General features: G+C 49.8%; 1 protein-coding gene across 2 annotated transcripts in view; it reads left to right on the forward strand.

The window, feature by feature from the left end:
* TUFT1 (tuftelin 1) overlaps window positions 1-14,046 on the forward strand; it is a 34,665-nt gene extending 20,619 nt beyond the window's left edge. For both annotated transcript variants that reach the window (XM_033093687.1, XM_033093688.1), the window contains 10 exons: window positions 197-283; window positions 743-832; window positions 2,599-2,664; window positions 5,169-5,282; window positions 8,490-8,618; window positions 9,143-9,237; window positions 11,121-11,226; window positions 12,061-12,144; window positions 13,019-13,119; window positions 13,690-14,046. In XM_033093687.1, the coding sequence (XP_032949578.1) occupies window positions 197-283; window positions 743-832; window positions 2,599-2,664; window positions 5,169-5,282; window positions 8,490-8,618; window positions 9,143-9,237; window positions 11,121-11,226; window positions 12,061-12,144; window positions 13,019-13,119; window positions 13,690-13,753 (936 nt within the window). In that variant the 3' untranslated portion in view covers window positions 13,754-14,046. The remainder of the gene's footprint in view (window positions 1-196; window positions 284-742; window positions 833-2,598; window positions 2,665-5,168; window positions 5,283-8,489; window positions 8,619-9,142; window positions 9,238-11,120; window positions 11,227-12,060; window positions 12,145-13,018; window positions 13,120-13,689) is intronic.
* The last annotated feature ends 2,905 nt before the right edge of the window (window positions 14,047-16,951 follow it).

Below are 16,951 nucleotides of genomic sequence, written 5' to 3' on the forward strand. Positions count from 1 at the left end.
AGGATAAATTTCCAGAAGTAGATTTGATAGATCAAAGAGTAAACGTAGTTGTAAGTCTTCTGATCTGAATCACCAAATTGCCTCCCAGAAAGGTTTTAACAGTTTATCCTCCCACCAGCAGTGTATGGGTGTACCTGTGTAGAGTTCATTTAGCTGGAGGTTTCTTAACTACATAGCATTCTTTTCCATATGTTAGGTGTACTTGAAGGGGAGGTCTGGAGATAAGATGATCCATGAGAAGAATATTAACCAGCTGAAGAGTGAGGTCCAGTACATCCAGGAGGTGGGTACCCCTTCTTTCTGTGGAACTGACCTAGGTCCTTTCTCTAAATCTCACATTCTGGGGGCTCCCTTCTTTTGTAGGATCCGATTTAAGTACCAGGTGCCTAGCCTTATCCCCTCCTATCTAAAATGACCAGCTTTGCTTCCCCAGCTTTTCCTCACCCTCACCCCGGCACTTGTCTCCATATAACATTACGTGTTTTTATTTATTTGTCTTTTGTGTTGTGTGTCTCCCCACCTAAAATGTTAGCTCCCCAGGGCAGAGGGTTTGCTTATTTTATTGCTTGTACAGGAGAGACTAGGCTGCAGCCCCACGTGACGAGGGTCCCTCCTTCCCCCAGCCAGAGCCCAGAGTGGTACCTGACTCCTTGGAGTAAGGGTGGGGATGGGCACAGGTGAATGAGTTGGCGTGCTCTCTTTCCTTATCCCAAACCTAAAGCCTCTTCCCCTCCCTTCTTAGGCCAGGAGCTGCCTGCAGAAGCTCCGGGAGGATATAAGTAGCAAGCTCGAAAGGGATCCAGGAGAGGGTCGCCATAGACAGGAGATACAGGTAACGGGAAATGATCCGAGGCTGGGTCCCCACTGAGGAGGCGGGGTCGTACCAGGCAGTCCCATTTACCAGTCACCCACTGGGTGCCAAATCTAATACTGCTGCCAGGAGAGGAGAGAATATAGGCGGTGCTGCCTTGTTAGGGTGCTCCAGCATGGGCACTGGCGTTGACACATTATCAGCCCGCCAACCGCGTTTCCCCGAAAATAAGATCTCGCCGGACCATCAGCTCTAATGCATCTTTTGGAGCAAAAATTAGCATAAGACCCGGTATTCTATTCTATTCTATTCTATTCTATTCTATTCTATTCTATTCTACCCGGTCTTATATTATATTAAAATAAGACCGGGTGTTGTATTAATTTTTGCTCCAAAAGACGCATTAGAGCTGATGGTCCCGCTAGGTCTTATTTTCGGGCAAACACGGTATAAGTACACCAGTGCCTAATACGCTGTCCCAATATTAAATTTATATAAATAAAATTATCATTATGGCATTGGCAAAACATCTTATCTATAAGGATTGTGGGATCCATCCTGTGTCTTATAAAGCTGACAGTCACCTAAAACTCTAAACTTGTAAGTTGATCTTGTTTAATTTGGCTGACACCTGTAGTGTAAAGTGGAAGCCTGGGTCCTTGGCTGTTATTTACCTGTGCATATCACTGCCTCTTCCCTGGGAGGGGGAAGACCCCCCCCCAGGTCAGGGTCCACCCCCGTCTCTGCATCCCCACACCCAGCACAGGGGCCGGGATGCAGAAGGTCCAGGAAATGTTTGTGCGATTGAATCGATTGCCCGAGCCTTATTGGGATGGACAATCTTTAGATCCTGCTTTTCAGCTTTTCTACAATTTGAGGATAGAAATGTCCCGAGGGAAGTAGAACTGTCTCTTTCACGACTTCACCCTCATCCTCCTGTCGATTCGTCACTGGTGTTTGGTTTGGGTGGGATGGTGTTTCTCCAGCAGCCCCTGCCCTCCTGCTCCAGAGGGGAACTGTGACCTAGAGCTAATGGCAGCCGAATTTCCCTTTGGTTTGGGCGTGTACTGGCTGCGTGGCGGCCGATTGGTCCTAATGCATTTTGCTTTGGCTGAAGGTAGGACTTTCACTACCTGAGCTCACATCTGGTTGGTGGGAGGTGCTTTGTCAGGTGACTGAAGAACATACTGTGCTGAGAGACTGGCCCAGAAGTCCAGGCCCCTTGTTTGCACAAACCAGCAGTCATGTGATAAATAATCAGGCTTTGGGTTGGAAAGAATTGCAGCACACGCTGCTTCCCCTTTTGATTTATGCTTTGTCAAACCTTGTCAGAATCCCCGGGGTGAGGGAAACGCTTTGTTTGTGGCAGGCGGCTGCTTGTATTCCCTGGGCTGCAAGGACTGGGCCTGCATACTTTCCAGTCTGCTGAAAGGGCTTTAGCCTGCGGTTTCTTTCGTCCTCCCCACAAGGCTCGAGTATTCCCTCTCAATTCCCTCTCAAGGCCGCAGGAGGTTCTCCACTCCTCTCCTTTCCACTTTTCCCACACAGCACTGGGCGTCTTTGTTTCCTCTCTCCCTTCCTCCTCCCACCTTTCCTCCCTCCCTCCCTCCCTTCCTTCTTTTCTTCCTCTTCCTCCTTCTCTCTCATCTATCTATCTATCTATCTATCTATCTATCTATCTATCTATCTATCTATCTATCTAAGGTTTGAGCTTTTAGGAGAATAATTGTTTTGAAGTTGTTTGCTTGGGACCGATTTAACCACCAATTTTATTTTTCTTTGAACAGGTGGTGCTAGAAAAGCCAAATGGCTTCAGTGAAAGTCCCAGCACCCTGTACAGCAGCCTCCCTGAGGTAGGTGACAGGGAAAGCTGGTAACTCCTGCTTAGCCAGGAGACACATGTCCTCCTCCCTGATCCCTTTGTTTATTGCTTTCTCTCTCACTAAGTATAATAAGTGTAGTACTTACTTGTTGTAAAAATTCGAACAATGGAGGAACATAAAGTGGAAGTTCTCCTCTCCCAATCCTATTCCTTGGAAGGATCTACTGTTAACTGACTGAAGTGGGTGGATCCTTCTAGAACGGTGGCTTGTCAGCCTTCGCTGCCCCTTGCAATGGCCTTCGGAGCTTTAAAGGACATGATGCCTCTGTGCCGACCCCAGAGATTGTAATTTAATTGGTCTGAGATGTGGCCCTGGCATCAGGACTCTTAAAGTCTCTTCAGGTGATTGTAATGTTTAGCCAAAGTTGAGTACCTGTGTTCTAGAGTGTTTTTCTACACATAGACAACTATATTTAAATATCACATGTATGTATGCCTGTGTGTATCTTAATATATACCCAGGTACCATATGTACATGCATAAATGTATGTATGTAATATACACATATTTTTCACACGTACAAGGTCATGATCAATAAATTCCTTGCTTTTTTACTTTTTTAAACTGAAGAGTATAGTACAACCTTCATTCCATGTTAGTACTTATAAATCTACCTCATGCTTTTGAGTAACAACAGACTTTTTCCTCCCATGGCTGTACTTTTTTTTTAAATCCCCCCCCCCACTTTATTGAGGTATAATTGACAAACACGGCTGTACTTTTAAAAAAAATGACATGTTATTATTTTGTGAGACTATATAATACAAAGACTTGTTTATTATAGAAAATTTTGCAAATTCAGATACTAAAGTAAAAGAAAAAAAATCAATTGTAATCTACCCAGAGAAAACCCACAGTTTGGTGTCATTTCTTTTGCCTTTCCTTCACTGCAAATATATGTCTATTTACAATATTGAGATCATACTGTGTATAGCATTTCTTTGTATTTGTTTGGGTGGGTGTTTTTTGGGGGGCTGGGTTTTTGGCTCTCAGGTACAGAGCTGAATGAGGCCTACCCCCAAAGGCCTCTCCCTGGTTTTACATTTTTGTTTTTTTTTTTCGTCCTCTCCCTTCCCCCACCAAAAGGTACTCACTCTAATATATTCAAAGTATGATATAAATATGCCTATTAAATATATTTTCAATTTTCATAAAGAACTGATACTATATTTTTGTTTCTTCCTTTTTATACAACACCACGCTTTTAGATCTATCTACGTTGCTGTGTTAAAGTCCAGTTTGTTATTTCTAACTCCTACGTGCGATTTCATAACTCCCTTTTTTCTCTATATCATGAAAATTATCCGTGTCATTAAATAGTCCTCTGAGAACACCCTCTGAAGTAGACACATAATAGTTATGCTCCAGGAGCCTTTTAAATCGTTCTCACCTGGCCGGCAGCTTAGGTAGAGATATGGAGACCTGGCCAGAGAACTTCCTGACGGCTGGATTTGGAATGTTATGGTTCTGGCCGCTCACTTCAGATGTACAGCTTGGATTTTTCCCTTCCCCTGAATCACCATATTTGGCAAATGTGCTGTTGGCAGCAAGATGTAATAACACCTGGTATTATCTGTTCAGCCTCTTTCTTCTCATGAGCTCCAAGCCCTACCGGATGTTATCTTGTTTCTGAAGCAGCCCGTACATAAGGCAGGGTGTGGTGAGGTGTCCGAAAGCCCACAGGACTCAGTAATGACCCAGCGACTGGGACCCCTCACCTCCTTCCCAGCTGAGAGCTCTGTGTCCTGGTTTGAAGGTGTTGCTGCTTCCCACTGTGCAAGACAGGTTTTCCTGTCAGACTCACAGGGAGCTAGCTGGTAATTGGTGTCAGGTACCTAGGCGGCCCAGGTGGGTGCCAGACCCTACCTGCCAACTCAGCCCTAACTGCCAGCCCACGGTGGGCACGTCTGGGGAGAGACCTTTTTCTCCATGGATTCACTCCTGGGCCGATGGGGTGCTTTTGCCCCAAACCTGCCCGTCCATCAGTAACCCTTTATGTGCCGATCTCTGTGCTAGGTGCAGAGAATAGCAAAAGACGTGCGTTTGGGATGCACCCTCGTGATGGGTGTGATACAGTCCCTGCCCTTGAGGCTGCACTCAAAGGGGCACAAGGTCTCCGCTGTCAGAGAGCTGGTCTGATGGAAGCAGAACACACACACACACACACACACACACACACACACACACACACACCTGTTAATCAGCTGATACACGGATAAAAATGACTGAGTGTGTCCTAAAATAATCGGCTGACTTGAGGCTCGTTGAGTTTCTTAGGGTCTGAGGAGAGAGTGTTTTCATATGAAGAACTCAGAACTCTGGGTGCCCAGCACCCACTCTCCCCTGTGTGATGTGAGTTTTTTTGTGAGGGTGGTCTGAGCACGATGGTCCTAACAAGTGTGTGTTGGGGTGAACCTTCTCTTACCAAGTCACACACATGGTGGCTTCACCTTCCCTTCCCTGCTCTGGCCATAGGTGGACACCTGTGTAAATGAAGATGCTGAGAGCTTGAGGAAGACCGTGAGGGACTTGCTAGCCAAGCTGCGGGAGGCTGATTGGCAGCACCAGTCAGACCGTGTGGCTTTTGAGGTGAGATGTGGGATTTGGGGAGAAGGTGCCCCAAAGGTGGGGCTGCTGGATACAGGTACCCGAAACCTTCTCGGTATGGACTTCATGTCTTTCTGGATGGGTGCCATCCACTGGGGCACTTCCTGTCTCCTTGTCCCTCTGCTGGATGTTCATAGTTTTTGTTGTCCAAGGCTAGCCCATAGGTCAAAGTCAGCTCTGCTAAAGTTGAGCGGTGGTGCTGGTCTTGGAGAGCGGGTCATTCAAAAGTCGTTTCACTAAGTACCACGATAAGAACTACTGGGCTCCAGGTACCATGTAGGCAAGGACTGTTGCTGTCAGCTTCTCCACTGCCTCCTTGGTGCCTGGCGTACCTGTCATAAGCTGGGCACCTTTTGTGTACTGGACAAATGGATGAATCTTTGCGGCTGTAGAAAGAACGGTGCCCATAGAGTCAGGGGGCTTTAAATCTAGTCTTGGCTTTACTTTGCAGAGCTTTGTGATCTTGAACAAATATCTCAATTGTTGTTATAAAAGTAATACTGGATTATTATAGATTTAAAAAATACAAAAGTGGGGTGGCCGGTTAGAGCATGGTGCGTATAACACCAAGGTTGCCGGTTCAATCCCTGCATGGGCCACGGTGAACTGTGCCCTCCTTAAAAAAAAGTGTCTAAGTAGAAAGTGAAAGCCCCCACTATTAAAAGTGTGTGAAGTCTTCCGTACTTTTCCAGATAATTCTTTGAGTATAACCTGAGATACAGTGTGCAAACACTGGGCGGTGTTTCTAACTACTCTGTGTGAGATTAACCATGCGTTATCTGCTATTATTCATCCACACGTAAAGTATTTATGTCATAAATATGTAATGATAGGCTTATGCCCTGCCCAGGCATGCCGGGAGCTGGTGGAAAGAGGAAGGCCACCCTGAACTCTTCTCTCTCACGAGACTGAGACGAGTTTTGAGGGTGAGAAAGGAGGGCACTGAGAAAGATCGGCTGCTTCCCTTGCAGCCGAAGTGTTTATTTGAGCAAGGAATTTAACCTCCCTAAGCATCGGTTTCAACTTTTGTAAAAAGCAGTCATGGACTATCCCTCACGAGTTTGGCGTGTGGATTGAGTGAGATAATATATGTAAATATATTCATGACTCTAAAGGATTTTAGAAATACAAGCTCTCCTCTGTTGTTCTGAGTGACCCGTGTAAGAGGCAGGTAGGTTTTCCTCTCCTGCGTGGTTTGGACGTTGGGCAGTACAAAGATTAGTTCGCTCGGAACAATAGCTGTGCAGCGAAGATGTTCGCTGCATCTATTTCAGCTTTCGCAACTGGGGTAATGTGGTTGGTGACGCATTCGCTTGCTGACCGGCTGTTCCTACCTTCTTAGAGCAGAACAGGAGCAAGGGGAGCCTGAGGCTGCAGCACTGATCAGACTGAATTCTGGCAAGGAATTTCTGGTTTGGGAAGGACTGTGAAATACTTGTCGGCTTTGGCCACATGTGGAGGACTCTGTTTGCCCTGGGTTTCAAAGCTTGAGCAAAAGTGTCCTGAGTACAAGCCCAGGGCCAGAGGCCCTGGACAGCTGCAGCCACACGCCCTTGGCTTCTTCTTCTTCGGAGGGGCTGTCCCGTAAACCCCACGGTACACAGCACCCACCTGCAGCAGTGCTCCTGGGTTGGTCCCACGGTTGGGTAGGTTGGCACCCTCTCTTATGATGAAGAGGTTCCTTTAGGGCAGGGCTGGCTGGAGCTACAAGGACACCGGTGGCAGGGGGTGTAGTTTTCTGTTTCCCTTGTGATCCTACAGTGAAGTGTGAGAATTGGCCCATAGCCTGCTGACGCTGTGTTCCGAGCACCCATCGACCTGGGTGCGATGTTCATGTACAGAAATGAGAGGCCCTGTTTTTAAGTTCCTGCCCGTGGGGCTGTCCTGTTCCAGGCTAACGTGGGATGTTTGGTGGCTTTCTCAGCATCTCCTCACGAATTAAACTCTCTGGCCTACATTTCTGAACCTGGGAGTAGGAAGGGCAAGGTTGTCAGTTACCTTGAAAACAACCTGCCATGAAGCGTGGGTTTCCCGTTCTACTGGCTGTTGCTGTCAGGAAGGATTTGCAGTGAGTCTGCTGTGGCCAGGGCCGGTGTGCAGCGTGGACATGTCCCATCACCCATCATCCTCAGCTTTGCGGTCTCCTCCCTGATTCTAACTTGGGAGGAGCCGGACAAACTGGCTGCTGGTGTTCTGTTTTCCCAGGGCCGGTTAGGCTTTCCAGAGGTTACGTGGGTTCTCTTTCGGTAACGGGTGGTGGGGTCATTGCGGGTAACTGGGAAACATTGAAATGGATGATGGAGTCACTGGGTTCTAGCTGTGTGACCTTGAATAGGTTGGTTGGACACGAAGAGCGTCAATTCTGTTTGTCATCTCATCGAGCAGTGGCCGTGCTGGGTACTCTGCTGAGCTCCGGAAATGTAATGGTGCTCGAGGTCTCTGCCACCGTGAAGCTGACAGCCTACCGGGGGGTGCACACGAGTGGCCAGGCACAGTCTGCTCAGTGCTCTAAGAAGAAAGGGCTGTGTGTCTTCTGGGGGCTCCTCACCCAGGCTTAGCAGCTCCCTGGAAGAAGGGGAGTCTAAGCTGAACCCCGAAGGAGAATTAGGAGTTGGAAAATGCATGTGGGGGGGAAGGGGGCAAGTTGTTTCCTTTTGCATCCTAAAATTCTGCTTCTATCCTTTCCTCATGAGTTCGTCATCTCAGATTAAAATAAAAAAATTCTTCCTGGTGCTTAGCAGCCCTTGGCCTTTGTGTGTAGGCTGCAATAGGGCTTGAAGCGAGGCCGAGGAAGAGTGGAAGGACAGAAGGAAGGGTGTGGAGATAACCCTCCCCTGGCTTCTCTGTGTTTGCATTTGTGGGAAAGCCGTGGCATTGGGTTAACCTGGGGCGTCCTTGGAGAACGCGAGGGCATGTTGAAGTCAGCCATTGCGGGGTGGTGCCGTGGGTTCCCCGTGTCGCTCTGAGGTGCAGCCCCGCCCACTTTGTGCCAATGCGCCTTGGGCGTGGAGTTGACCTGCTCGTCACCCGAGTGGTCCCAGCGTGGTGATGGGAGACGGAGGTGTGCTTAGCAGAGCTGCCGCCACCTGCCGTCACCACGCCCAGGCTCCTGGGCTCTTTTCTAAGGTTTTTACCCACACTTGCTCTCTTTTTTCCTCCCACTACACACATCCCCCGTCTGTGTCTTAGGTCACACTCAGCCAGTATCAGAGAGAGGCAGAGCAGAGTCATGTGGCCCTGCAGAGAGCAGAGGACCGAGCGGAGCAGAAGGAGATGGAAGTGGGAGAGCTGCAGAGGCGCCTGTCGGGCATGGAGATGGTAACCGCTGGACCCCGCCCGTCGTGCGCGGACCCCGGGTGGCGGGTGCCGGGCTCCACTGACATGGCTGTGCAGACGCTCCTTTGTGAGCAGCTCCAGAAAAACACACTTCACAGCTTTCTTTGGCAACTACCTTTGAGTACCTTTCAGCCTTTAAGGAAGAGAAGGCATTTCTCTCATCTAGCTTCAGCCCTCGCTCACTAGAATTGCACCCATTTCCATTTGAGCCGACTTGATACAGCTGCCCTTGAGGAGCCCCTTGGCCTGGTTTCTGAAGCTTTGGCGGCCGTAGCTGGCCGGTGGGCCTGGGTAATGCAGGGCCAGGCTCTCCCTCCGGGCAGCTGGCTGAGGCTGGCAAGGTTTGTCCCTGAGAGGGGAGGGTGCCCCATCAAACCAGCTTGGCCTGCTGCTCTTTGGCAGCTGTCCCAGGCCCAGTAGGGTCTGAGCCCCAGCCCTGGCGCCCAGTCTGTCGCAGAAACTTGCCATCCCCTCATCCTCGATTTTCTTTCTTTGGCCCCCTCCAGGAGCATCAGGCCTTGCTGGCGAAGGTTAGGGAAGGGGAGGCGGCCCTTGAGGAACTTCGGAGCAAGAATGCTGACTGCCGAGCAGAACAAGAAAAGTAAGGGCCCTGTTCACCGTGAAGCTGGGGTGCAGGGAGGGGAGGGCGGGCCCCGCAGGCTACAGCTCCCAGGGTGGCCAGACCTGGGGAAGAAGCTGGCGCTGATGTCAGATCTTCCAGCTCTGACTCACACGATGTCTGCTCAGCTTGGGGCCCCGCCCAGGGACAGACTGCTTGAGCGGCCGCCATCCCTGGGGAGTTCATTTTTCATGGGGTGATGTCCTCAAGAAAAGGCTTTTATGGTTTGAGAGCCAAGGTCAACTGAGAGCTGGAAAAGCATCTGCCGTTGACGCACATCGTCCCACAGGTCGTTACCCTGCCTGTGGATGGGGTGTTGTCACGCCAGTTTCCTGTCTCCAAACAACAACTGACTGTAAACTATTTGAGAGTAAAGTCGGGTAACTTCCTCACAAGCTGTGCTGATGAAAAATACAGTGAACAGCTTCGCGAAGACATACTGAACCGACTCAGAAACGGAGAACCACGTGTCTAGTGGCGTATAGGGGTTCTCTGAGATCCTTTCTACTCTGAGGTTCGATGGTTTTGCAGATGCCCTCTAATCAGGGGTTCAGACGGTGAAACTTACAGACCAAAGATTGGGCCACTCTGGACCTTCAGGAAGTCGGAAATTTTTTATGCTGCTTGCAATTAATAAATAAGATCTCAAGCGGTAAATCAAATTTAATATCAGCACATTGAGTCTGATCTCCACTGTAGGAGTTGGACCTTTTCAAGTTCAACAGACATTACATGAAGGGCCTTCTAAGGAATTCCAAGGTTAACAGACAGCATCCTTGCCTACTTGGAACCCTCAGTCTGCTGGGGGCATTTTCTCTCCTTTGAGATAACTGTGATGTAGACCTGCCTGGCGTAGAACATGCAGACGTGTAGCCTCCTTTCTGACTCGACTTCATCACAAGAATTGCTTTAAATTACCAGGCACTCCGTCTTCCCCAACGGTGGGGTGCTCACAGGCAGGCTGGAGAGGAAGAAGCATGAGAAATGGAAAGGACCAGATAATCCCAAACTGAGGCGTGGGGATGGCAAGTGATAGCTCTGCATCGTAAATGCTGAAATTCTATACAAAAGGAGACCGAGAAAGATGGTACTGGAGAGCTGAGGGTGGAAACTTAGAATGTTTGAAGCTTAGGAAGGTCGTTGGGGGCTCAGACTGCATTATACCCCAGTGCACCTCAGAACTGCCCACCTGCTGGCAGCGGGCACTTGTCTGCTTCCCTAGGTAGAACCCGAGAGTGTTGGGTACCAGAATTCTTCAGAGGTCTGACCTCTAGGACACTCATCCAGCCACCTGACCTGTGGCCATCTTGGCCCAGTTTGCTCAGAAGATGCAAAGGAAACAGCATCTGGAGACTTAGAAGCAGATTTGTGTGAAGAAGCTAGAAGGAGCCTTGGATCTGATCTCCTTCTTGATATAATCCCGGCCACCAGCTTGATGGTGCTGGGTGTCATAATCCCAGCTCCTGTTTGATTCTTTCCAGGACTGAGAAGCTTGTTACACATGAGGCAGCCTACTTCTGACAGCTCTAGTTCTAAGAAAGTCTTTCTGTGTCTACATAAGACCTACTTCCCTGGGATGCCTACCTACCTGTTGGTTCTAGTTTTGCGCTCTAGAGCTATCCAGAATGTCTTATCCCCTCTCACCTTTCGGAGCCTCAGTTTCCTTATTTGGTCTAGATGATCTCTAGTGACGCTCCCGTTGGGATGTTCAAAGGTGTCCCTTCACCTGCTCCTTATGGCCGACCACTGGGCAGTCGGGCAGAGGGGATCAGCCCTGATGGAACCCCGAGCCCAAGACCCTCCCTGGGACTGGGTAGGCAAAGTATCTTTTCCGCTTGCCTCAGCCTTCTGACCTTGGTCCCCAGGGCTGCTTCCCTGGAAAAGGAGGTGGCTGGGCTGCGGGAGAAGATTCATCACCTGGATGACATGCTGAAGAGCCAGCAGCGGAAAGTCCGGCAGATGATAGAGCAGGTAAGCAGGGACCCCTGCTCGACTCAGGTTACCCCCGGGAAGGCGCCACATTGAGTCCAGCCCTGCCTGCCTGTCAGGTCTCCCCTTTTATTTATTCTCCTGGGAGCTGGGCTTCTGTGCCTAAGTGTCCCATGAAACACTCTGGCTACCAGTCGCTAGGTTTGCATGATTGGGATTTGCTTTTCTCCCGTTTTTGGTCATTTGCCTTCTGCTTTCCAATGGGAAAGAAGGAAAAGGTTAGTTTCTTTTACACTTTGAAGAGAGATGATAAATGAACAATTAAGTCACAATAAGCGCACTTATCTGTGTGCAGATTTTCAACCCTGTACCTCGTGGCAGATTTTCTGCCTCCCCCGTCTGAGTCTTAGGGTGGCAGCCGTAAGATTTGCAGAACTGTTTTGAAAACTTAAGACCCACCCTAAGTGGGAGGGCATGTTAGCTGCATGTCAGCTCCAGGAGGGCTAGGATTTTTCTGTCTTGGTCACTGCCATTTCTCATTGTCCAGAATAGGGCCTGCCATATAGTAAACACTCAATAAATATTTCCTAAGTGAATAAATAATTTGTATTTCCCCAAGTCAAAGGAATGGTTTTTGAATCATTCATTACTTTGGATTATCAGGGTACTGATCCCCTTGCACCCCTACCCCCATACCTAGAATAATTCAGTTTAATATCGACTGAGATGAAGGTTTTATAGAAAAGCTAAGCAAGCCGTGTGAATGGCGCAAATTGCGTTCTGTCTCTGCGGGCTTCTCCGGCAGCGGGGCGAAGTTCGATGAGTGTGTAATGAGTCATTTCAGAATGAGCTCCAGTGTCTCCCACACCTTTGCAGCTCCAGAATTCAAAAGCTGTGATCCAGACAAAAGACACCACCATCCAGGAGCTCAAGGAGAAAATTGCTTTCCTGGAAGCAGAGGTGTGTGTGCTGGGCGGCCCCGGAAAGGGAGCAGGCTCTTGAGAAGACTGGACTTGAGGGAGGGAGAAGTTCTTGGGTTTGGGGGGAGGTCTTGGTCCTGTCCAGCGGCTGCTCGGAAGTGAGTATCTGGGACTGGTCTTCAGTTCAGCTGAGTAAATGTTGTCTGAGACCCTTTAGGGAGTAGCTACCAGTGGAAAGACCTGTCCCCTCTTGGGAGGGCTGTGTCATTGTGGGACAAGCCCCATGCCCTGGCAGCATGGAGACGAGCCCTTGATTCTGAGTATGGTCTTGGCAGTGGAACTGACAGCGGAGCTGGGCTGTGAAGGAGGAGGCATTTGATAGGTGGCGTCTTCTCCATGGCCGAGGCGATGGGCGCGATTAGCTGAGTCCCTCGTAGTCTAACTCCCGCCTTCCCTTAGAGCCCTTCCTGTCTGTCAACTACCTGAAGATGGCAGCCACTGTGTGACAATTGAAAGAAATGGGAGAACAGGGCTGTTTGACCTTCAGGGAGTTTGCAGTCTAGATTTAGAGATAAAATACATTTAAAAAAAAAAGGATCTAAGAATACTTTATAGAATAGTGCATTAGAAGGGCAAGTAAATATCTCAACTGACTCTAGAAAATGATGTACAGGAAATGTATAGAGAGGACATACAGGAAATGATCTATAGCACAGACTACTGAGAGAACACGTCCTCGGGGAAGGGGGCTGGAGCAGGGAAGGGGAGGGGAGAGGACACCCGGTGGTGGCACGCATGGTAGGGGTGGGGGCGACAGCAGTGCAAACAGATGGAGAGACCCCAGTGAGCTAGTTAAACGTGACCAACAGCAAGCCAGGAAAGGGCCAATTCTAACCTCGTAACTTGTGTTACAGAATTTAGAGATGCACGACCGGATGGAACACCTGATAGAGAAACAAATCAGCCATAGCAACTTCAGCACCCAGACCTGGGCCAAGACAGAGAACCTGGGCAGGTGAGTGGGTGTGTACCGCGTGGGGCCCAAGGAGGAAGTGGAAGAAAGAGGGACGGAGCTATGGGAAGCCAAGGCAAGGACAGACTCTTTTAAATCCCAACTTTATTCTCTCAGTCTCTGATCTGATCCACCCAAACCGTTTTCTAACTAGGTTAGAGTAGAGCCTGCTACCACCCCCCCCCCAGGAGGCTAGAGGTGGATGAACCCCCTGAAACTGCGTGCAAAAATTGTGTATGTGTAATATGAGCGTTGTTGTAGGGAGAAAGCCTGTTGTTTCCCCAAGAGATTTTCAAAAAGGTCCAAGACTTTGAAAAAAAATCAAGAGTCCCAGCGAGACCCACTTCTCAGTTGTTTAACTGCCCCCTGTCTTTTCATCACCCCCGTCACCAGACCAAAGTCCCACGTCCAGGTCTTCTCTTAGGTGTCACTGACAATGACTGTTTCAAAGCCTTTGGAACCTGCGAGCTCAGCCGGCACCGCAGTGTAGAATTCCAGAGACACGCGTGGAGGGGCGGCTCTGTGAAGGGTGGGCAGCCGTATGGGACTCAGTGTTTCCAATTTTCTTTGCAGCGTCAGGATAGCCAAGCCCCCCAGCCCTAAGCCCATGCCTCTCATCCGAGTGGTGGAAACATGAGGGGACGGAGACTGACGCCGCTGTCACTGCCGCCTCTCGCCTGTGGAGAAGCCCATCGCCCCGTAGGCCGTTAGCACTGACTCTGACTTCTGACTGTTCCCTGGCTGCGCGGGGCTTGGGGTCGTTGGCGCCCCGCCGTCTCCGGCACTCCGGGCCTCTGAGTGCTGGGTGGATGGAGGATGAGCGCCCCCTCTGGACACTGCCGGGCGGTGTCCTCGTCTCCATAGTTACTATTTTTCTCTTAGCAGAGCTTCCCTTCTGTTGTAGACTGGAGTTCAGCTGCCCCCTCAGTCAGGAGAGCTGAAAGAGGGGACAGGACTTGCCTCAGCTTAGAAGCTGGGGGCACACATGTCCCCAGTGACTGGAGAGTAGCCTGGGGAACTAAGTTCCTCTCGCAAACACCGCTCAGTTCTTGGCAACGAACTGTTTTCCTACTTGGTCCACCCTCCGCTCCTGCTGACCCAGGCCTCCTTCAGGTGGACACTGGGCTACCTGAGCTCTGATTGGCCAGCCGGCCACTCTGGGGAGGAGGGAATGGACCTGCAGGAAGTACCTTTTAGCCCGGAGTCTGTAGGACCCCAGACAGTTCTGTGGGACGGAATGTCTTAGGGTTTTTCCCCTGAGATGCAGTCCAAAGCACACCCGTCTTCTCGACTGACTCAGAGCCTAAAACCTGTTTGCACTGGGTTGCGTCTCGCTCAGCAAAACTCTCTTTGTATTTATTTTGCTAAGTTATTGGTGTTTTTGCTTGCATCCCAGAGTTCTGCGGCCTTTTCTTGCCGCGTTCGGGTGTGCTGACCCTGGCAGCAGTGTTGTGACACGGACCTTCATTTCAGAACGACACTGTTAGAAAGCCTTTCTCGTTCGCTTCCCTGCCTGCTTCTTGCCCCTTCCTCCGCCACACCTGGTCTGCCCCTCAGGAAGACAAGTACTTCGCCCCTGCGGCAAATGGATCTCAGTGTTTGTGGTTTGGGGGCAGAGGGCGGGTCGGCGGGACTCTTGGGGAGGAACTGAATTCTTCCCCTGATCCCTCTGCATCCTCTGCTTCATAGTTGGTCTATTTTCCTGGCTTTGAATCACCCTGCCACGCATTGTGTTTTCTTTAGGGCCTTTCCTGCAGCCTCAAGAAGGAGCTAAGCATCAGAATATGGTACTATAGGATGCAGAGAAATTAAAAATCAACATAGATTAAGTCTTTCAGTTCTATTCGGCTCAGACTGGGAAGCCTTAAGTCCGTGTGTTTCTGCGTCACGTATTGGCCTTGTCTGTAGTGGCGTTCAGGTTTCTTTGTGCCGTTCTTCCATTTGTAAAACAAGGGGTTCAGACCGGACGGTCGTCATGGGCCCTTCCACTTCTGATTTGTCCCGTGGCCTATTCTTTGTATGGTACATTTAATAAATGATGTGAATGTGTCTGTTTGAACTCCTGGCCTGGTTTCTTTTCACTTTTCAGGGAGGATGAAAGAACATGATTAGTGCCTCTGGAAGATGGGCATTTTGTTGTCCACGTCTGGGCGGTGTCCAGATGTCCCAGACACTGTGATGTGAGGACTCTGGCATTCAGAGGACTTGGCTGTCCCCATTCAGCAGCTCAGCTCCATGGTCCGGGCCCTGGTGGGAGGAGGTGGCTCCTGACTTTGGCTTTGAGGCTGTCTGGGGTGGGGCCTTGTGGGATCTCTGAACCTGCCTGTGTGTCCTCAGTCGGGAAAGAACTGGTCGGAGGCACAGATCCTGAGATTAGAGATTTACCAATGAGTAACGCCACGTGCTGTGCAGAAATGAAAAGCACTCTGGAAATGCTGACTGCAGCTCTTCAGCGTACCGTTTGGGGCTGTCTCTACACATCATTCCCCTCGTCCAGTGATGTTTGTCTTTCTGCCAAGAATGCAGCTGACTGCATGGCCCAATGGGGACTGAATTGACACGAATCTTCTCTGGACCAAAGAAACTAGAACTACAATCCCCTTCATCCCTGGCCAGTGTCTCTCTAGTCCCCCTGCCCCCTTCTCCAGGTTTCAGAATGTACTGGAAACCCGTTCCAGACCTGGGTTTGTCTTCTGATGGTCCCGGGGTCTCTTTCTCTGGCACTCTTGCTTGGCATGGATCTATCTAGACTGCTGGTTCTCAGAATATTAAGAAGGTGGAAGCAGGGTGGGGTTGCCTAAGATGCCAAGAAGGCTTGCCAGGCTGGAGAAAGGAGGGAGTGTGCTGCCACGCAGGAAAGGGAGGTTCTCAGCCTGGGCCTCCAGGGCCTGGTGGGATGAGCAGAGATCCAGGTTGGAGATAATCAGGTTTTCTGGAGACGCTGGGGACACTCGCAGCAGGGCGCTGAGAGATTCCTGGGACAAAAAGGTGCCTCTGGTGTATCCTTCCCAGAGGTTAGTTGTGTGCCACCGAAAGGAGCAGAGGCTCTGGAGGAGAAAGCCGTTGAGGGCAAGGTCGTTTTTATCTTGGCAACCTTTTCAGTTAGACATGGAGGTTGGGCATCTGAGAGAACGAGATACGGCACCGGCCCTGAGAAAAGGTGTGGTGAGCTGCTCAGGCCTTCAGCGGCCTCTTTATTGCCTGTGTTATGTCATTTGTAAGCCAACTCCTCTGTGCCTCTTGAATGTTTTGTGGAGAGGAATTGGGTCTGGCTCCCTGGGACCTTTGCCACGAAGCCCAGTTTCTCTGAGCTGAATGTTGAAAGCTGCCCAGACATGCCGCCGTCAGCAGCCGCCTCCTGTAAACCTGGAGCATCGTGGGAAAAGCAGCTTGCCGGAGGCTCCTTCCCTCTCAAACAACTCCCATGTTTCCTCAAAAGTAAGACCTAGCCGGACAATCAGCTCTAATGCAGCTTTTGGAGCAAAAATTAATATAAGACCCAGTCTTAATATAAGAGAGGGTCTTATAATATAATGTAATGTAATATAATATAATACTGGGTCTTACATTAATTTTTGCTCCAAAAGACGCATTAGAGCTGATTGTCTGGCTAGGTCCTATATTCGGGGAACTGCCCCTGTCCTCCCACCGCTTTGTCGGTCCCCGCCCCAAACAGAAAAAAAGCCTAATAGGGACATGGCAGTTCAACCATAGGTGCCCTGGGGATTTTTTTATAACTAAGTTTCTAAAATCAAAAGTGGATTTGCTCTTTTTTTTTTTTATCTCTATTTAAAAACAACCTTTCCCTATGAAATATTCCAAGATTTACTCTGGA

This window comes from Rhinolophus ferrumequinum, chromosome 22 (assembly GCF_004115265.2).
Source record: "Rhinolophus ferrumequinum isolate MPI-CBG mRhiFer1 chromosome 22, mRhiFer1_v1.p, whole genome shotgun sequence".
Taxonomy (NCBI): Eukaryota; Metazoa; Chordata; class Mammalia; order Chiroptera; family Rhinolophidae; genus Rhinolophus; species Rhinolophus ferrumequinum.